This window comes from Mytilus trossulus, chromosome 10 (genome assembly GCF_036588685.1).
Source record: "Mytilus trossulus isolate FHL-02 chromosome 10, PNRI_Mtr1.1.1.hap1, whole genome shotgun sequence".
Taxonomy (NCBI): domain Eukaryota; kingdom Metazoa; phylum Mollusca; class Bivalvia; order Mytilida; family Mytilidae; genus Mytilus; species Mytilus trossulus.
Genome location: NC_086382.1, coordinates 71,084,982 through 71,107,080, shown reverse-complemented (window position 1 = coordinate 71,107,080; position 22,099 = coordinate 71,084,982). Strand labels below are relative to the sequence as shown.

At 32.2% G+C, this 22,099-nt stretch overlaps 4 protein-coding genes across 4 annotated transcripts; 1 reads left to right on the top strand and 3 right to left on the bottom strand.

Annotated features, from left to right (window-relative positions):
- Nucleotides 1-1,430: 1,430 nt before the first annotated feature.
- On the bottom strand, nucleotides 1,431-1,811 carry LOC134688135 (uncharacterized). Its single transcript, XM_063548606.1, has one exon. The coding sequence runs from the start codon at nucleotides 1,809-1,811 to the stop codon at nucleotides 1,431-1,433; it is 381 nt and encodes a 126-aa protein (XP_063404676.1).
- Nucleotides 1,812-1,897: 86 nt separating this feature from the next.
- Nucleotides 1,898-2,897, bottom strand: LOC134688134 (keratin, type I cytoskeletal 10-like). The gene is made up of 3 exons (XM_063548605.1): nucleotides 2,828-2,897; nucleotides 2,416-2,575; nucleotides 1,898-2,042 (listed from the first exon to the last, which is right to left on the bottom strand). Exons 1-3 carry the CDS (start codon nucleotides 2,895-2,897, stop codon nucleotides 1,898-1,900), a joined length of 375 nt encoding a protein of 124 aa, XP_063404675.1.
- Nucleotides 2,898-7,352: 4,455 nt separating this feature from the next.
- On the bottom strand, nucleotides 7,353-15,123 carry LOC134688465 (toll-like receptor 4). The gene is made up of 2 exons (XM_063549200.1): nucleotides 15,054-15,123; nucleotides 7,353-10,104 (listed from the first exon to the last, which is right to left on the bottom strand). Exon 2 carries the CDS (start codon nucleotides 10,010-10,012, stop codon nucleotides 7,457-7,459), a length of 2,556 nt encoding a protein of 851 aa, XP_063405270.1. The 5' UTR covers nucleotides 10,013-10,104; nucleotides 15,054-15,123; the 3' UTR covers nucleotides 7,353-7,456.
- An 824-nt stretch (nucleotides 15,124-15,947) lies between these two features.
- On the top strand, nucleotides 15,948-21,802 carry LOC134688466 (hemagglutinin/amebocyte aggregation factor-like). The gene is made up of 5 exons (XM_063549201.1): nucleotides 15,948-15,985; nucleotides 18,003-18,219; nucleotides 18,785-18,916; nucleotides 20,361-20,481; nucleotides 21,625-21,802. Exons 2-5 carry the CDS (start codon nucleotides 18,006-18,008, stop codon nucleotides 21,668-21,670), a joined length of 513 nt encoding a protein of 170 aa, XP_063405271.1. The 5' UTR covers nucleotides 15,948-15,985; nucleotides 18,003-18,005; the 3' UTR covers nucleotides 21,671-21,802.
- The last annotated feature ends 297 nt before the right edge of the window (nucleotides 21,803-22,099 follow it).

Here is a 22,099-nt window from a genome sequence, read left to right as displayed (position 1 = left end):
AATTTTCTTTATCTAATTTCTTTAGATGATATATTTTTTTCGACAATCATTACCTATTAAATAAAAATATTGTTATATGAATAATATAATAACTTTATTTCTTTTTTAACGAAGATTTTGCAAGCATTATTAAAGAATTTTTGAACAATGATAATATTTACATATTGATCAATACATTAGAGTGAGTTAACGATTTAAATATCACATATAATTTAGAGTTAATGATTCAGTTGAATGTCACTTTAAAATAAATGATAATATTTCTGAAGGTAAGTAAACTGTTATAAAAACGCAGCACATGCGACTCAACATGAGTAATACAAGTTTTTGAGAACAAAACCAATAATGTTATCGTTATCCAGATTATCCTATAACATGACACAAGTGTGAATGTGAATGTTGAAGACGTTAGATTGTGTAGATACACACTGAACACAATCGGATGTATACGTATTAAGTCCTCCCAAAGCTTCGCTGTTAAGTCTAATAAATGATCGCACATTTTAATTTTTAAAAGAAAATCATCATAGGTCAAATGAATTTTGATTAGTGCCAAATTTCTAAACAAAGCGCGAAATTAAACGCATATGAATAATCCTACGAAGTATAGATACGAACTAACAGGTATCACATGCATTGGAAACTGTTCAAAGCAAGACTGTGTGCGTTCACATTAACATTGGAGAACTGTCTAGATCCAGTAATAAATGGCTGTGTCTGGGGACGGGTACACTTGGTTTAATTATACATAAAATTCATAGACGTTAACATCTCGAAAAATAAGTGTCAAAATGAATTCATTTCTACATGAAGCAGCTTAGAGCAACAACGTCATGGAGTTTAATTTTTAAAGTTAAATAGTATCTGACCTTTTTGTTTTATCTTTAGTTTGTTTATGCACCAGTAACAGTTAATCTACGACAGTCTTTGTCTTTGTGAGGCCGAAAACGACTGCCAAATAAGCTGATTATATTTGTTTTGATTTTTACAGGTGCCTTTTTTCCCTAACTATGCGTCTTTTCAGACTTCGCCGCAGCACTAGGAATAGGCCACCACGTTACTTCGCAAATAGACGAAATAGATGTGAAGCCACAATTTATGACGTGGTAAATTAATTGTACCAGTTAGTTTAGACATAGACACATCGTATTAGTGATGGTTTCCAAAATATTTACAGAGTGTCATTTTATTTTGTTCTCCTTAAACTCTGTTAAGGCAGTTTCTGCGAAAAAACATACTACTGTGTAGGAAGTCAGTATAGTTTTACATGTACGAGCATAAGTATTAATCGTGAATATAAACACCATATTTTAATAAATTTTATGAAATGCCCTTGCTTATTAAGAAGCATTCTGCATAACTATATGTTTTATTGTAGTATTACATACTGAAAATAATATTTTTTTCTAAGCTAGGTAAGTGCTGTCAAACTAAAGATAGTATGATTTTCCTTTTCCGCGTGACCCAGAACCTCCACCGGAACCTCCACCGGAACCTCCTCCGGAACCTCCCCCGGCACCTCCACCTGACAAGACTATATATGCAGGGCCATCGCCGTATCCACCACTGGGACCACCGTATCCAGATCCACCTCCATACCCAGATTCTACCCCATAACCAGATCCGCCCCAATATCCAGATCCTCCACCAATATCCAGATCCTCCTCCATAAACAGATCCTCCCCCTTATCCAGATCCTCCTCCATAAACAGATCCTCCCCCATATCCAGATCCTCCTCCATAAACAGATCCTCCACCATATACAGATCCTCCACCATAACCAGATCCGCCCCCATATCCAGATCCTCCATCATATCTAGCTACATATACAGCTCCGCCACTTATTTCACCTGCGCCTCCAGCTCCCGCTCCAGCCGTACCATCTATTCCACCGTAACTACGGCTCGTTACACTGTCTGGTAACACCTTGCAGCATGGACCCCATTTCCCTGGAAATAGTGGGGTAAGTCTGCAATACTTGTCTAAAAGAAATTCTCCTTTGAGACATTGTCCTGAACGACAGGTACACCACACTCTCCCATCTGTAATGAAAGATCACAAATACACATATACATGTAATTATAATCTTAGAATGTTTTTTTTTATTAGTGTATCGACATAGAACGGCAATAAAAAATCATTTACCTTCCTTTGAGGAGATTTTATGATTGCAGTAGCATTTCTGGTCGTATGATACGTTCAAAGAATGGATAAAAAACCTAAACACATGTTTAAATAATACCGCCCATGTTTTGCAGGTCACGCATAGACATCAAATACTAGAAATAAAAGGTAAAAATGTTAACTTTATGATGATATAGAATACAGTTGTAAATTCAATGTATTACGCTGATGAAAGAGTTTAGACAGAACGTTTGATTAAAGTCATGGAGCATTACGTTAATGTGATCTTACCTCCCCTCCTCCTCCTCCTCCTCCTCCTCCTCCTCCTCCTCCCCTCCTCCTATAACCAATAGTCCACTACTACCACTTGATCCAAATCGTCCGCCACCACTGCCACCATACCCAACACTATAGTCTCCGTAGCTACCACCACCATATCCTGAACCATATCCTTGGAAAATGTTAAAATTTAAATTTAAATTTCAAGGTGAAATAGTTTGTAAATGTATGAAGCTGATTGACCAGTCTTAAACCAAAACGTTTGATTTTTGCTCGCTACTTATTACATTATGCGTTTGTATTATACTTACTTTTACATATGCTTAACCTAATTAAATGTTCGGAACATTGCTCCTGATAAACACTTTAGAGTTACTTTGCTGTAATTGCAATTAGAACAAGGATTATTCTAATTCTAACTGACCTCCTTTTCCTCCTCCTTCCCTTCCTCCTGTTCCTTCTCCTAGGCCTCCTCCTCCCAACAGTAATGTCATCCTCCGCCACCACTGCCACCACCAACACCACCACCACCGCTGCCGCCATCACCTCCGTATCCAACACTGTACCCTCTTCGGCTACTGCAAAAAGCAGATCCGACAAAGGTCAACAACAGAAAAGTTATCATAGCCATGATAACTGAGGTTTGACGATTTTAACCCTATTGTGGTGGTACAATTGCTTAGATCTGTATTTATACTAGTCGACTTAATCAGAACTACTTTGATCATGATTGATAATCCGTACTCAGTTACACTTACTAAAGCATTGGTGAATAGACATGACTTAATAACAATCATTTATGAAATAAAAAATACTTCTAAATATATATTTTTTAATACTTTTCAGTCCATCTTTGATCAAATTACATCATTGTTTGTAAGCGAGAGGTTAAGCTAGGTTTTAAACTAGGGTCAATCTACCATCTTCTACATAAAGAAAATGCATGTACCTAGTCAGGAATATGACAGTTGTTATCCATTCGTCTGGTGAGTTTGAGCATTTGATTTTTGTATTTTGATTAGGGTCTTCCTGCATTCAATTTTCTTGTTCGTGATTTTTGTGATTTTCTTAAATCTACGAAATCTCAAGTCATCAAAACTAAAGCTAATAGGTTATTGTACTGTTTTAACCCATACAATCATTTTTATTATGAGAAAAAAATCGAAACATTCAATACACAGAGGATAATAATAGATTATCACATTATCTTTTTCATATTCTCTCCCATGTCAGCCCGAAGCTTTAGCCAAGGGCCGATATGGGGCGAGGGATGGTACATACAAGGGCCAACATTGAAAACTTTCCACTAGAACTATTTAATTAACCACAAAAGGGCAAAGTCTAAAAATTTCAACACATTTTCCATGTTTGTTTTTTATTTCATTTCCTGCCTATTGGTCACTTTTTTCCAAAATTTTAATCGTTTTTGGCAAAATTAACCTTGGCCGCCATCCACGATCCTAAAGTTTTTATATTGATGCACCCTATTTCTAAATTGAAATCGCTTGGTTACATAACATTTGGATCGTAGGTCGTGGTAAAAATGAGAAAAATTTTGAGAACATCGCGTACTTTAATGAAAAGAACTTATTTATTCAGCATTAAGGTTTTTCAAATAGAACCATTTACGAACCAAATTGTGAACTTTTTGGGGTTTTATGATGAAGTTGATATTTTAGGCCATTTTGAGCGATAAGTGAAGTTTGTCCTTTATTGTAACTTTTCTCCTTTATTTTTGAATATGGTAATACACAAAAGCAATTCAATTTGGCACAAATGATGCTAAATCGAACTTCTAGGTAAATTGTCTAATATAAAAATGAAAAATTTAATTTATGTTTTATGTTTTAGTTGTGATACTGAAATTAATATAAAAATAAGATGTGGAATGATTGCCAATGAAACAACTGTCTACACGAGACCAAATTGACACAGACATTAACAACTATAGGTCACCATACGGCCTTCAACAACGAGCAAAGCCCATACCGCATAGTCAGCTAGAAAAGGCCCCGATAAGACAGTGTAAAACAATTCAAACGAGAAAACTAACGGTCTTCTTTATTTAAAAAACATGAACGAAAAACAAACATGTAACACATAAACAAACGACAACCAGTGAATAACAGGCTCCTGACTTTTGATTTTTTTACTGGTTGCATACTTATCAAAACAAAGTAAAATGAGGTTTCCTTGACATTCACCGATGTTTTTTCTGATCTATTTAACATCAAAGGATTATATATTTTTTTTCAGAAAAAATAGTTATGTCATACATGTCAAAACCAATTGCATTTCCTTTATCAAATAAAATACGAATAAAATTGTCACTTTCTACAATCAAAATATGACAGATGGGTATTTGATTTCCTGATGTTAAAAGTACACGTTGTATAACAGAACCAATATCGACTTTTGTGTCCTTGCGAGGAAGGATGGTATCGACCCTAATTGAATCTTGCAGTTCGAAGATGGAAAAGTCATGAATGTGATCATAACTTTGAAGATTACAGTAACATATTCCAGGTTTTTAAATGATTGTTTACAAAAATACAAAGTATAATGATCAAGTATAATGATCAAGAGACACAAGCTCACCAAATACTCTAGTCTGGACATTTACAGTAAGGCTGTTGTTCAACATGGGTACATAGGGATCATAGATAAACCACCGTGAGACCTCTGCTTGACATGACAACATAGGGATATTAAATAAACGTTCGTGAGAAAGCTGCACATCGACATAGCATAAAGGACTTTTTGTTTTTCTTTCTTTATTTTTACAGGTTTAAAAAGCAAGTCTGAAGGCCTAGCTTGATATTTTACAGTGATAGTGTCAGAATAAAAATACCATTTATTCTTTTATCGGAATTATAAAAAAAAACTTAAAATCAACATAGTTTAAGAGACAATAACAAACAAAATGTTTTATTCCGTCGAATCACGGTCAATCGCATTCGACGTGACAAGTTGCATTACGTCCGTCATTTGAAATTTTGTCACTATAGGATTAAACACATTATTTCTAGAGGTTATTGATATGTAAACCGGTGTGATTAACTCACAAACTGAATAGTTAGGTTTGTTAGTAATGTGTTTAATTCTAATAATTCTTTAGCCAACAATGTTTGTGTAATGGCTACTATAAATACCATCAAAGTCAGACAGGCCGTGAGTAAGGAGTTGGTCGCTATATTGACCTGACTAAAATATATAACAGTTCAATAAATGCAACATAATCGAAAACGAAACAGCAACTACATGAAAAGTTCATTTTAATGAGATATTATCTGAAAATGAAGTGTATAAGTTACAAAATAAACATTTTCTTTGAAGTTTTCATTCGTGTATGGCGTCGTGTTTTGCAATGACGTAAATATGTTATATCATTCATGAAATTTCCCGAAATTTTATTTAAATTTGATTTCCTACATTTTCGAAGCTGTTATACATTATTCTTTTGTTCCATGACATTATGCTCTCTTACAATATTTTAAATTGTCAGATTTATTGAATTGGTGCGGGGGCTTTAATTGATCAAACTCAAGAATTAACGGCTGATCTCTCAATAATTTAAGTGTGTTCAATAGTCAGAGAAACGTACGATATCATGGTTCGTTTTAATCTAACTTATTTAAAACGACTTCCTATTTTTAACTATTTAACTCTTTTTTTTTAGCTGAAGCCTAAAATGTGGGACTTTGCAGATGAACTTTGTATTTAACTATAGTCATTTAAAAAAAATGAAAATGTGTGCTTCCATTAGGATGAATATTGTATAATTATATATTTTTTTGTTTTGTAAAAAAATGTCGAGACAGATTGAGGCGACTAAAAAAAATAAAAAAAGTAATGTGAGATTTTCCATTATTCGTTTGTTTTAGGTGTTAAAAGTGATATTTGTCGAACAAAGCGGAATAACACAGATCTTTATTAGTTAAATTGTTATTATATTTACATTAGTACTAGGGTTGGTATTGTTTCGGTTACAGCTACAAAATAGAAAACAAAATGAAAAGCAAAATAATAATTTAGTGATTTAAAAAAAAGCTGTATAACGGATTAGAATGATCAAGTTGTAATAGTTCTTTAATGTCTGTTGATACATAATCCTATGTATTTCGCATATCTTAAATTCTAGTTTGAATGCTTGTGTACTGTACCTCCAATATGAAGTGAAAATACTTTTGAATTGTGTGCTGAAGTGGAAATAGTAACATTTGTGTTTAAAAGATATGAAAATAAAAAACTTTAAGGCACATGATCAAACTGCTCCTCATGATCACCAGCGATAATCCCGTCAGGTTTGTGTTCCTCAACTGCAATTTTCTGTGCATTACTTTGGTAATTGTTTTGTCCTTTTATCGTTTTTCGTATTGGCCATATGGGGTTAATCTATTTGTTAAATGGTTGCTAGTTTCGTCTACATAATACTACATGACATTCTGCCAATTGGGATGCTTCTTACTCTGTCGATGTTCCACTGAGGGGTGTGACAAGTACCCATTATATAGGACATGAATAAGTTTGAAATGAACAACACGCAGATCAGACGATTTAAACGTGGCATTTCTAATTCATCTTTGGCTATAACATTATTTATGAATCAAACACACTTAGAAACTGCCTTCACCTTTAAAGTATGTAACACCATCTCAGGTTCATTATTATTTTGCCTAAGTCGTTGTGGCCTGAAAAATGATGTACATTAATATCTCCTTCAGAGATAACACAACAGAAAATTGGACACAACTTTATGTATAGTTCAAAAACTACCCAATTTAATTAGGGGGTTTCATTACAATTCATATCTAACATTATTGTCCGATTAAAATAGTAAGTCGACTTGACCGATTGGGACATTTTCACAAATAATTTACACCTACATGTAAATATGTCATTTACGGACTTAATATATGTAGGAAGAATGGGCAATATTCAAAGCAATCAATAGTCGAAGATTTATCTTTTAACAATTTCCTTATAGCTAATGTACATACTGTATAATCAAAATTGTTTGTGTATGCTATATCATTGATAACTATTGCACTGATTAAAAGGAATCAGTGAACAATGACATGCGCAGTTTGTCCCAGCCAGTCTCGTTGTCAGCCCAGTTTATTATAGTGACATATTGTAGAATGCCGTCTAACTCGTGTGGAACACTATTAACTGACGCTTGTTTTACTACTATTATTATTTTTTGTAAGTAATTTCTGCATTTTTCGAACGTGACTCTTTCGATTACAAATTTGTTCCACTCGTTATCTTTGTACGACTCAGACATGATAAATATAACATGTTTGCTGCCAGCTATAGCATTTGCTATTTCGTCTGCTTTCGGCACTCCAAGTTTGAAATCGCGGTCTTCCACGCATACTTTCATGTGCCACGACGTCTCTATTCTCTGAAGAAAATCACCTTGAACCCACTGAAGCATGTCATCAGCATATGACAAGTAAATGTCATAATTAAATTTTCTTTCTAATCTGTCTGCTACAACTCTTTTAAAGTTACGATATATCCAAAAAGTTATTTTCCATCGGAAATTAAAAATCACTGCCAACGGAACAGTCACCACGACGAATGCAACAAGAAGTCCTATTCCTAGGCGCAACCAATTTTTGTTATTGCAGTTGCCAAAATGTTCGTGAAATCGTGTGTAGATAACCACCGTGTTACTTTCTGATCCATTCGTCAGTGTGCAGCTGAAATTTTTATTGACCCGATCAAAAACGACATCTGTGCTGAAAATCCACCTTATAAAATCTGACGTGTCGCAAGTACATTTAAGACTGTTTCCTTCTATCGACAAATGAAATATTCCTCCATAACTTTTCACATCCATCCAATCTCTAAATGTTTTATTTATTGTTTGAAGGCGGTTGTAACTTATATCCAGTTTACTTAAGTTAGGCACATCTAACACGGCTATAGGTATAGCTTGCAGTAAATTGTGTGCAATATTGACATTTGACAAGTTTACGTTTGTTTCAAAGGCATCTTTATCTAGATACCATAAGTTGTTATATGATATATCTAGTTTTGCTACGGCCGGAAATAGTTGAAAGACTTTGCCATTCTTTCCAATTGTTAGACCCAGCATTGCATTTTTCAAAATAGCGGTCTGGACATTTTGAAAAACCGGTATTGACGTCTCATGAATTAGAATACTTGCATTAAGTCCAGAAATGTCCATGTATTTAACATTAAAAGGAGTCTCAGAATATATTTCAGGAAACTGCTTAATCTGCCAGTACGAGAAATCTAAATATCTGAGATTACTTGCATTAGTTATAATTAACTTTTGTTCTGTCTCAGTATATGATGTCATGTAATGGGATACTCGTAGAAATGTGAGCTTTGCAGGCAAAGCTATTGTAACTTTTGATTCATTAACTATTTGAGAGTTCAAAAATTCTGAGTTGTAAATTTCAATTCCATTGTCAGTTCCAGTTTTAATTTTGCAGCCTTCGATATATACTTCTTTTCTATAAAAAGGATTTTCAAGTACGTTCAAATTGCAGTATTCAATATTGTTGAAATTAATAGCATTATACGATAAGTCAAAATATCTTATATTTATTGCTTTCTTCATTAATACTACCAGATCCGTGAAATGAGATCCAAGTGCTATTGAAAATCGGTTGCCTGAGAGTACAATATTTTCTAGACATTCAGGATAATCAAATGTTAGTAGAGACTTTTCCTCATATCCTACAATATTACATTTTGCTATAACAAGAGTTTTTACACAAATACGCTGCAAATATTTAACCATTTCACAGGTAATAAACACAGGATTACTTGATACAATCCCTTTGAAAGTGATAGAGGTCAAGTTTTTCTGCAAAAAAGGTTGAAGAAGTTTTAAAGCATCTTCTAACGGCACATCTGCTCCATCGATACTTAAAATCTGAAGTAAAGGAAACGGCTTTAAAAAATCTGCTTCTACAATCTTTATTGTACCGACACACCTGTGAAAGTAGATTGCAGTAATGGTTGATGGTGAATCTACCAAGGTGTCATTAGACATCTGGTTCAAATAACATTTTGCAAATTTTATGGTCTTAAGTTGCAACAGTTTTTTTAATCCACTTAACTTAAAGAGTGGTTTTTGAGCAAGATCCATATATAAATTGGTTAAATATGTCAGGTTTCCGAAGTAGGGATAAACAATAGGTCCTTCTTTATTCAACGTTTTATTTATATTGTATCTGATATCTAAGTGTTGTAGACCTAATAACGGTCTAAGTACAAGTCCAAATATTTTTGACGATATGTTAAGGTGATTGTGATTCATTGAAAGCCATCGTAAGTGTTTTAAACCTTTAAAGACATCTTCATGTATGGTATGAAGATTGTTAAAATCCATCGTTAGTGTAGTCAAATTTGAAAAAGATTCAAAGACATTGTTTTTAATAATCGATATTTGATTGTAGCTCAGATCAAGACCTACTATATCCAATGGTAAATCTATCGGAACATCATTTAATTTAAGTCTGGTGCAATCTGCAATTGTTTGATTATCTTGTCGTACTATTCGACAGCAATCTGCATATACCGTTACATTAATCAAAGATATGATAAGGTAAACTAACGTCGGCATGTTTAATCATTTGTTAAGATCGTCAAGATATTAGCAATATTGCTCACTGGTTATTTTGTTGAGGTCTGATATATACGAAATGTAGGTAGTACCTGAAAAATAAATTAAAATTAGAAAAATAAAATTAATGTTTTTCATGTTGTTTTAGTAGGAGGATCAAAGATAATTGAGATTCTTACCATTTCAATCTGAACAGTTTTCCGTGTGTTTCAATGTTTGTTGCTAAAATGAATCTGTGTTATTCCCTTTACCCATAAATTTCAACATTATCGATAGTCATAATCAAACTTCCTAACTTATATTTACAACCTCTTTCGTCTTGACTATGAAATAACTTGTTTGTAATTGAAACAAATTAGAATAAGCCGAACCCATTATAAAGAGAAAAAACAAACAATCCTTTTAACTGTTAAAAACAGCATGTAAACATTGCAGTACAAAATATTTCATTGATAAAATATCCACGGTAGCCTATAAATAAAAAAGTGTGAATGTCATGTTTTGGAGGAGAAATTTATCTTTGTTGTTTTATATCTTTTATCTAAGATGTTTAAAACCATCTTAAAGGGAAACTTCGCAAAAAAATCAAAAATTGATATTATGTTTATTCTGTATAAAAATGCTCAAATTCATAGATATTAAAGTTTTATTCTGCTAGATAAGAGATCACCATCGATTTTAAATTAAGAGTATCAATTCTGTCCGGTCCGCCATTTTGTCACCTTCTCCGATTTGCAGTCAATATATGTCTAAGGACCAAAACTACAGTAACTCGATGTAGTCGTATTTGCGTGTCGATATCTCGTCAATCGTACGGTTGTTTATCCGATTAGTTAACTAGTTAACTAACTTGATACGGATTTTTTTTTTTTTTTTTTAAATAACCATGATCTGTTATATTTAGACTGAGATTATAGGAATTAGTGAAAAGTCAAAATTTCAAATCATAAATAAGTCTTCCGTGAAACTTGAATTGTTTTCGGAAATCTAATAAGTATGTAATAAACTTTATTCAAATAAATTAGGATCTTCGCTCCACTGATCACCCGCATGGCTAAAGGTATTACTCCCAAATTAAAGGTATTGTAGGGGGTGTGAGGTGACACGTCCAGGTATTCAAGCGATTTCCTGTCGAGTTTGCAAGTTCATGCATCGTTTCACTTCTTAGTGTATTGATAAGTGTACACGGCCGATAACTTATAACTTTCCATTTTGAACTATTAGGTGTATAATATACATCTCTATCTTGCGTGTCCGAAAGTGATATTACTTAACTCATACGCTTGTTTATGAATAACATTTCTGGTGAAAAAAGAAAATGATTTGTAAAAATATAAATAATACAAAAAAAACAAAAAAAAACCCAGATTTGATGAAATAAAAATCTATAAACGTATTTTTGGTAAAATGTAAATATACTCGATGTCAATGGTGAAGGCCAGAAATATTGATTTAAAAAAAATATACGCACTTGTCGACCATTCGTATATAAGTTACGGAACTATAGCGCAAATTAAATTATATACATGTATACATAGTACATAAGAAAGAAACATACATTTTGCGTAAATTGGGGCAAAAGTTTTGTGAAATGACAAGTCCACGTTTGCCAACAGTATGTAATCATCAAATGTCGATAGACTATTGTATACCAAAAGAAGAAGAAGAGATTTAAATACAGGTCGATATATAACTTTATTTGGCTCATCGAAGTTATGGATATTTATATATCAATTAGATTGTTCTCGAAAAAAGGAAGAAATTCGCCATCATCACAATTGTTCCGGCATGCATGTAATATATACGCAACTGGACGTACACTAATACCGAGGGGTGTGAATATTTTCCAGGAAAACTATAGAGTATCAAAGTTTCAAATCTATTTCGGAATTTATTTTCTCTCTTGATATTCAATGACAGCAATTTAAAGAATAAACTGCTTGTCCGCTTTAGTGGTATTCTTGTTATTTGAAACAGACTTATAATTACATTGAAAAATAGGGAAAGATGACATTTAATTCGTTCATTTTTTTTAATACATCGTTGGTCAAATAGCTAAAGTATTATATATAGCAAGGAATTGTATATTTAAATATACAATTCCTTGTACATTGTTTATAGTTACGGTGTGAGACGAAGAGTATTTTAAGAAGGACATTCCCGATTATGTATAAATTTTGTTGATGGTTTTCACACTTGAAAAGCATATCTGTTCGTAATTTGTTGATTCCATTCCAATTAGGTCCTTTAATTTCCTGTCAATTTTTTAAAACATCTTTTTCAAATATCTGAAGTATTCATGTGTTTAAAATATTTTGATGAGCACATTAATTCCTAAATAGGTAATTAAAGATCACTTTGAATGGACTAAAATATATTATTGCAATTGTTAATGATCTGTTTGAAATATTTAAGGCTGTCGATCCTAATTTGAAATAATACAATTTTTAGTTCATAAACTCGTGTTAAGAAGGCTATTTTTATTTATAAATACTTTAATTAAAATAATTCAGTATTTTATTGTTACTTAAGTAATCAAAAGTCATAAATCATTAAATGTGATCTAATGCAAAATATAAAAATATACAACAGCTATCCAGTTATTGTGCGATCTTATTAATCCCGTTAATTAATTTTAATTTATTTTTTTTACATTCATGTGTCTGAAACTTTGTCTGACTCCGTTTTACAATTGATACTGAGACTACCATGTGTTATAGTAGTCTCAGATTGATTCAATTCAATTCAATATTTTATTTAAGTCTCATCTCTCAATAATATATAATACAACATTACATTAAATGTAAAAATATATAAATATAAAAAGAGAGCCGTTCTGTACAGAATTACAAGATACTATAAATACGAAATATTTTTCACACCTGAAATGCCAGTGAACCGTGACGCCTAGATTTCACTGAATGAAGATCAAAAGATTAAAATTACATAATACTAATCTTTTAATTACCTTGAGTTAAACTTCGCATTCCACATTCTTTAGGTGTCACAAAACAATACACATTTTATTGTTTCCACCGTACAAGCAAGTGAAAATGATTGCTGGAACGAAGCAAGAAGGTCAGAATACAAACATGTATTTTTAATACAGTATCGATCATGTCTGTTTCATATGTTTGTTTAAAGTATTTTTAGAAAAAAAATCATAAAAATGTTCTTTTGTATGATTTACTTTTATTATTAAAATTCGTTTTAAAAAATCCACACAATCTAATTTTAAAAGCTCATGGCAATCACTTATTTTTCGTTGGTTAATAGCTACACCAAAAGTCGTCGATGCGCTTTAAACCGCGTTATTAGATGGTTAACGAACAAGACTTAAATGAGATATTTTCACTCCCGGCATGCATCAAAGACTTAAACTACGTCACATAAGTCAGGAAGTTTCAAAAAATAAAAATAATAATTCCCAATTTTCTTCTTTATTAGATTTCATATCAAAATAAAACTTGGTGAATATGTTTTTTATGGTATTATGAACATAATAAGATGAAAAGTGAAAAATCGCGAATTATCCCTTTAAAGTAATTGTTTGGTGTCCTCACCACTTTGTTGTCGTCTAAATTGTTTTCCTAGAATGCTCTTTCCTCTCAATATTTTATATTATTGTTGTCACTGCAAATCTCAATTCAGGTTCCCCGCATCAAAACATTTTATCAAAGAAGATAATAAAAACACTCTTAAATACGGGGCTTTTTTTTTTATCGTAAGGGATATCTTTAAATTGATTAAATTGTCCTTTTTATCGGAATTATGCAAAGAACTTGATCAAAATGTACATGACTTCACGAAAGACAATTTCTCAATCTAAAATAAAAAAAACACAAACAATCTTACTAAGAATAAATCTCACAAATCTGCCAGCGGTAAACTATACGCTATGTGTATAAGACCTACCTTTCACTATGTATGTATGTGTTCCGGACCATATGAGTATTTGGACCATACGCGTATGGTCATGACCATATGCGTATGGTCGGACCATATGAGTATTATACTCGTTTGGTTATTAACAGGCCGGACCATATGAGTATTTGGACCATATAGGTATTTTTTCAAATATACAATAGAAATAATACGTATTAATTTTTCATTTCATAAAGCTACATAAACACTAAATATTGATGCAACAGTCGCAGTTGATCTTAGTTTACATCGCTAATTGTATTCGTGTATGCTTTTGTATACTTAGAATGACATTCACACGGTACCATACATGTAGCTTTTCTGCGATTGCTTGTTTTAGCTGCGTGTAGTGATATCAACTCAGACAATTCCGACGTGTCTATGGTGTTTTTAAGAAACTCTAGATCTCCAATATCGTAAAATATCATGATTCTTGCCGGTGATGTCACTTACTAACTTTAAACAATAAAATTCCTTTTACAATATGTTCATTTGATTTTGACATCTTCTTATAATTGTACTTACAAATAGTAAGTAATATTAACTGTCTGAAACTGGTTTTTTTATATGTTTTTTTAATATATAATAAAATGACATTTTAGTGACGTAACAACCAGAAGGGTCACACCTAATAAAGAGTTTAAAAGTATACGTGTTGTTACCCCGACCATACGCGTACGGTCCGACCATACGCGTATGGTCGGACCATATGAGTATATACCCATATGGTCATCACCATACGCGTATGGTCCGGATACTCATATGGTCCGGATACTCATATGGTCCGGAACATATGTATTGTTTGATATTTGATTTCGCTACGATATATTTCCTACAAACAAAAAACACAAAAATTGGGGAAAACGGTGTAAAAGAGAATAAAAATAAACACCATTAATTGTGTGTTTTTTTTTTTAAGACACGCACGCCAAAGGAAGAGTTGTAGTAAATCGGATCTGAAAAAATAAATCATGCCAATAATATGCAAACCTTTTATTTTATCGGTACATTTGATACAACATACAAAAGCTTAATCATTGCATAATGTTTGTCTTTTCTTTTTTATGTATAGAATTTATCTTTATATCTTATAGGAAAGGAACATTTTGTTTCTTACCTTGTACATGTGGTTCATTGTCTATACCGATTGGAGACAATTATCTTCCCTTTTTAACATGTTTAAGAAGATCGTATGTAATTTAATTTAATGTTTGCATATGTCATCGATGCATTCAAGTTGAAATTCTGTGGGTACTTGGTATATTGGGGATTACAAAACAAACCTGCACTAATCAACAATGGTATGTTAAAGACAGTTAGTTTGTCTAAATACAGACCGAAAGACGGGGATTTGTTATTATAACAACAGTAATTAATGTTATAGCATATACATTAACATTCTTAACATAAAAGTGTCATGTGTAATTTTGTTTTTTTATGAAATTTATACTGGTTTTTGTTTGCCTTCTTTATTATCATATTCACTGAGAAATAAACGCTTAATCTCCCCTTCCCTCGCCTTCTGATACTGACAGCAGCGCTTATTAATTAAAATCCCACCGAGAAAGTTCAAGATGTGCTCGAAAAATATGTTTGTGCGTGTCAAAAAAAAACACTCACGTCGAACAGTGGTCTAGCGTTAACATCTGATAATATTCTGAAATAGATGCAAGACACAGAGAGTCTCAAACTCGCAATCAGTAATAATTCTACAAATTTCTCAATTAATTTCCTTATCCGAGGTCAAAGATTGTAAAATTTGTTTTCGAAGTATTTGGTATGGAGAATATATGTTTTAACTTTACAGATAATTCGTTTATACTTTGAATTCATGTGTTTCCAAAAGGCTATTTCTGATCACAACGAGTTCGGAAAATGTAAAAGAATTCAAGAATTTTATCGGAATTAGATTATATTTTCTCTAATTCAAAAATAACGAGATAATTTGAAGTCTCTTGTTTCAAAGATATGAATGTTGGTATGTTTACACTATCTAACGGTGTTCATCTTATCTACTGGAAAGGGTTGAATTGTCACGACTTAACGGAGGTAAATGAACTGAATTTATGTCTCCATTGGTATAAGTATTTAATATTTTTTCCTTTTTTTGCTTTGACAACTTTTATATCAAATATCAATTCATATCAAGTTTATTGGATTATTTATATGTTCAATTGTCGTCATGATGATTATGGTATTATGTTATTATTCTATGAATTCAAAATGGTTGTCAAAGAATCAAGCAATAAGTCTCGTAAGCTCTTCAAACCACTGTATTGCTATATACTTAAGGAAGATTGGTACTTCTGTTTCTTTTCTAATGATTTTTTAATTATCACAAAGTTTAGTCTTAAGTGCATCTTGTGCAATATAATTGATTATTTGTAACCATCTGGATATTATCGGTTCAATTCTTTAAATCAAATGGGTGTGTTTTCGTTATTGCTATTCATTTATTGCGATATTGCTTTTTTCATAAAGTATTTTTTTCTACAGAATATCACATATGGTATTCACATACCAAATATATTATATTTTGAAAATTGTAACTGCATATTTAAAAAAAGTAATTTATTTCAAAAACGTGGCATTAACATTGATAAAAATAAACTTATATATGTTTACATGAAAGGTGACGAATGACAGTTTACCGTTCCAACATCGCAAAGACAAATTAATAAAACAGTTATAAAATATCACCCACTTCTTTTAGGTCCTCAGTTCTCTTCAACATTTTTTATTCGAGCGTCACTGGTGAGTCTTTTGTAGACGAAACGCGCGTCTGATGTTAATATAAAATTTCAATTCTGATATCTATGATGAGTTTGTTATCAAATTCATTGACACTTCAAACGAAGTGGAAATAGGAATATTGACAACCGATCAGTACTACGCTGAGACACATTTGAAATAGTCTAATTCGGTAGGTCACATTCGTGGTGAAAAGGGAATTGAATTGTAGTTATGACTTGCTGTAGTAAGGAACATATCCAATATCCTCTGTGAAACGCATTATTTTTTCTGTGTGCTGCATGATTTTTGATTTCAATAAATTTGCGAAAGCTTTGCTGTTGCTGCTTAATCAATTTTATAACTGTGCATTTCAAATGCACCTTTTAATTGTTTAGCTTTCATTATCATGAATATGTGTACCGACTGAAAAAATAAGTATATATCTGAAGATGCAAGAGAACTCGTCTGAATAGTCCATTTTTATTGTAGCTATTTCTAGATCTTGATATTTTGACTGACAATTGCTTCACCTCGTGGGAAATACTTACACTTTTACCTTATCGAAACACGTAGCCCCACCGTCGTAAAACTGTACGCTGTATTATGAGAGGAAAACTTGTGCTAAAATAGGAAATAAACTATTTTCGTTGGCTGATTAGTTTATGTAACTAGCATGTTAACGATCATATACAAAATTGCTTAGATACACCTTTCGGAGGTACATCAGTACTTCTGTATATCTTGATAGTTTATTCCTTAAATAAAATAAAAGATTTGAAGGGAAATATACTGATAATTCAAATCTATCAAAAAAAAATACAGCCATTCAACATACCGTTTATTAACTACACTAGACTGTTAACCATGATACTTTCAAACATATCGACGTTCACGCGAAGGCATTTCTCAATCATTTCATTATAAAAGTTATGGCAAATAGCACGTCTCAGTTATAGTGAAAGGTTTGAAAATGGAAAACATTTACTACAGATGAGATAACAAAATAAGAGATCATTTGAATGATCTGATTTAGTTCAAATGTAACTAGAGGGTGTTTGGTATTTAGTAGAAACATAATACATGTAAATGGCAAATTTAAATGATAAAACATATGATAAAACGAATATACAACAACTGTCATAATCCTGGAATAATGCTTCTTTCGACTATGGGCCATTACAATCTAAGGTATAAAGGGGCTATCAATATGCTCAGCTGAAGAATCAAATATTGATCAATGTAAATCGTTTCCACTTACCATTAAATTAAACTGAATAATAACGCTGTTAACAACTTAATTTTAAGAATACAAAAAACAACTTTCTTTTTTCAGAAGATGATCACCAAAGCTATCTTCGTCACATTGGCCATCCTTTTCACAACATGCGACTGTTGGTTGAATGATTATGATGGAAAACTAGAGTATATTTGTCCAAACAATCAGTCTGTATCTGGGATCCGTAGTCAGCATGATAACCGTCACGAAGATAGAATTTTTGATATTCTTTGTAGGGTATCTACTGGGATTGGGTCAAGATGTCAATGGAGTGGTAGGTTGTAAAGTCTAAAATTCATATCCCTATCTTATAAACAAAATATCAAAGGCTACAATTGCATGTGCATATGGCGAGATACAAAACTGAATTAAAGTGAGGACTACAAAATAAAATTATCTATGCATCTAAATATTTTATTTAATTCTTTATATTTTGTTTATCTGATATGTCTGAGAATATTCCAACTTAGTTAACAAAGGAAACTTAAGATTTGTGTCGAAAAATACATAGAATTCATACTTGATGTAAAGTATTCTTGTTTTTGCAATGTTTTTTGTTTATTGCATTGTTGATAATAATTATATGGAATGACACCTCAATACAATGCCGAACTAGTAAAGTTATTGATAACCGAGAAGCAACATATTTTTGAAGAAAGTAACTTACAGAGGCAAATGAACATATCGGGAGAAAAGAAATCTAAGCATACTAGTATACTATTTTATTTAAGATTGATAAGAATCAACAACATATTTTGCCGAAACACATACCGGACACGAGAAAAAATGTCTTTAAGGCGATTTTTAATCTTTATCATATTTCTATTCCTTTTATTCAGGCTATGTAAATGGTTTTGATGAATTCTTTGCATTTCAATGTAAATTCCATGGATACATACATGGAATGAGAAGTATTCACGATAATGGAAGTGAAGATAGACGGTGGGATTTCTACTGCTGTGAACATGACGGTAAATATGAAGCAGATATCGATTGCCATAAAATAGTCTCTAGTCAAAGAATGTCAACTCCGACTAATGTTTTTTTTTTACCGCAAGTTTGGTGTCTGATGTATATCTGATGCCGTTGGTTGTTGGTTTTTGGATTTTTTTTCCATTTAATTTCAGGTTGTTGGTTTACTGCTTTGTATTGTTTAATTTTTTCATAAGTATTATCCTTTTCAAAATTATTTTTATGTCTACCTGTGCGAATTTCAAACGCGCAATTTTACACCAGTAATGAAAACCTTCTATCATTTATGGGTAGATTTTACATAGATAAATTCCGCCGTATTTGACGTGAAACTGTACTTATGTATCCCGTCATACTTTGAATCACACCATTATTTTATTTATTATTATTACTTTTACTGTTAAGTCTGTTTTTTTATTATATCTACTTTACGTGAGTCTGCATTTATGTATGCCGTCATACGACAAAATTATTTTTATGTCTACCTGTGCGAATTTCAAACGCGCAATTTTACACCAGTAATGAAAACCTTCTATCATTTATGGATAGACTTTACATAGATAAATTCAGCCGTATAAGAAAAGCAAAATGAGAATGTTTAATTGATGTATGCCTTTTTGTGATTCTTTGTTACATTTGTTGTTTATGTAGTGATATTAAGATGATAACACAATATTGACTGTTGTACCCCTATTTTTGACATTTTTACTCTTTGAGTATGTTTGTTTTGTTCAAACATCGTTGACAATGCAATGGAATTTGATGCGACTGTCATACAAGTGAGAGGTTTAGCTAGCTATAAAACCAGGTTCAATCCACCATTTTCTACATTAGAAAATACCTGTACCAAGTCAGGAATATGACAGTTGTTATCCATTCGTTTGATGTGTTTGGACTTTTGATTTTGCCTTTTGATTTTTGATTTTCCTTTTTGAATTTTCCTCGGAGTTCAGTATTTTTGTGTTTTTATTTTTTCAAAGGCTGCAGATATAGGCTCTCAATATGCGGCAAACATTTCTTAAATATTATGTTTGTATCATTGTATTGTTTGCATCATAGACAGGGATACAAAATTACTTTGGAGATAAACAAAAAAGTCTTCATTAATTATCTGAACCACAGGAGTGTTAATGAACAAACGTAAGTATTATATGCGACTGTCATATCTGCCCTTTACAACTATTAGAGAACACATGCACATTCGAAAAAAAAGGATTGCGTTGTCGATTGAATGAATTAAAAAAATCGCATTTAACTAATTTTGAAAGGTACTATTTTGTCAAATAATAATAATTTTCATTAGCAACACGATGGTTGTTACTAGCGAATCATCTGCATTCAACCAAGTTGTTTTGTGTATTGTAAGTGCATTGTTTTTAGCGATTTTGGCGTTTTTCTTGTTGTCCATGATTGTCTACTTACACTTATTTACTATTGTTGCAGGTTTTGATGTTACAGAATGCTACCAGACATCGCATACCAATTGGGATGCCTATTTCTCTGTTGATGTTCCACTGAATTTTGTAATGAGGGGCGTGACCAGCACCCATGATAACAGACATGAGTAAGTTTGAAAATAACCAAAAAATGTCAATAGCTTTAATCGTGGTGTTTATCTAGCATTTGTTACTAATGAACCATGTATAAATCAAGCCAATTTAGGAAATATCTCTCAATTCATCCTTTTAAACCAAAACATATCGTTTTATATTTTTTTTCAATATGTTAATGTGATTTCGGTTGGCCATTTTGTCATGTATATCAATTTGCCTACTCATAGCTTAAAACAACACTTAAAGTTTGATATGTGTATGGGTTCTGTGAACATTTTTTACTTGGACAATCCACACTGTTTTGCAGTTCCTCAATTGTCATGTCCCTTCTACATAACGAGCAACCGGTATCCGAGAGAAAGGAGGAAAGTGTATTACCAAGTAAATTATATTGACCTTTTAGACGATGCCACTGCTGGTGGACGTTTGGTCCCCAATAGTATGACCAGCTCAGTAGTGAGCACTTCGGTGTTGACCTGAATATTGATTATATGGTCATTTTTATAAATTTCCTGTTACAAAAAAAATGTGTTTTTCGTAAATCGAAGGGTGTTCTTATCCCAGAAATAGATTACCTCACCCGTTTTTTTGCACAACTTTTTGGAAGTTTCGGTCCTCAATGCTCTTGGTTGGCTTTATATATATTTTGATTTGCGCGTCACTGATGAGTCTTATGTAGACGAAACGTGCGTCTGACGTATTAAATTATATGCCTGGTACCTTTGATTATATAACTATTAACTAGTGCTTGTGATTTAACTTCGGATGAGAAGGGGTTGGGGTGATTATGGGAAGAAAGTGGTTTTCTAAATTGTATCCGTTTAAAGAAATGTTATTTTCAATTTATTCATTTAAAAGATAATAACATTTAATCAAATATTCAGATAATAACTTGTTACATAAACCTTAAATTGTCAAAAAAAAAAGCAAATCATGAAACGCAGCAACTTATACAAACCGTTTCAAACAATTCAGGGAAGCTTAACATTCTAAACTTTACATTTTTGCTGAACGATGAAACTGCGATTTAATACGGAAATAAAATATAACTTTATATGCCTCGGCCGATCAAAATCACAGCTTCGTATGCAACTTTTATGTAAAGGGAATTATATTCATTCACCAATGTTTACATAAGTATTCTTATTTTGTAGAGACCGAGAATACAGTTTTGAACTTTGCAAACTGCGAGAAGTTTGAAGAGAATCCGATAGAAAATAGAAGTTCATTCCATTGAGTAAGACTCACAGACACAGATTGACATATGAATAAAGGATTTATGTTTTTAAATCTTGTGATTTTAAACGCAACTTGAATACGTATTACAACAAACTTTATAAATAGCAGACAGTCACGCAAACAATCAGATTTAAATATTATGCTCTGTCAGATCGGATTGTCATGTACACGCAAATGCCAACAAAGGTAACAGAGAATTCAGAAAAAAAATGTTTTGTTTTAATCAGATTGAATAATAACAAACAACTGAGGACTTAACCAGTTGATCTCTATAAAAAAGGGCGATAAATCAGAGATAAATCTGAAGACGCTCAATGTAAGAATTTCAACAAGCTGAAGGCTGCCAAGTGATATTGAGTGTGTATAAAGTAAATTCGCAAGTCGATGTTT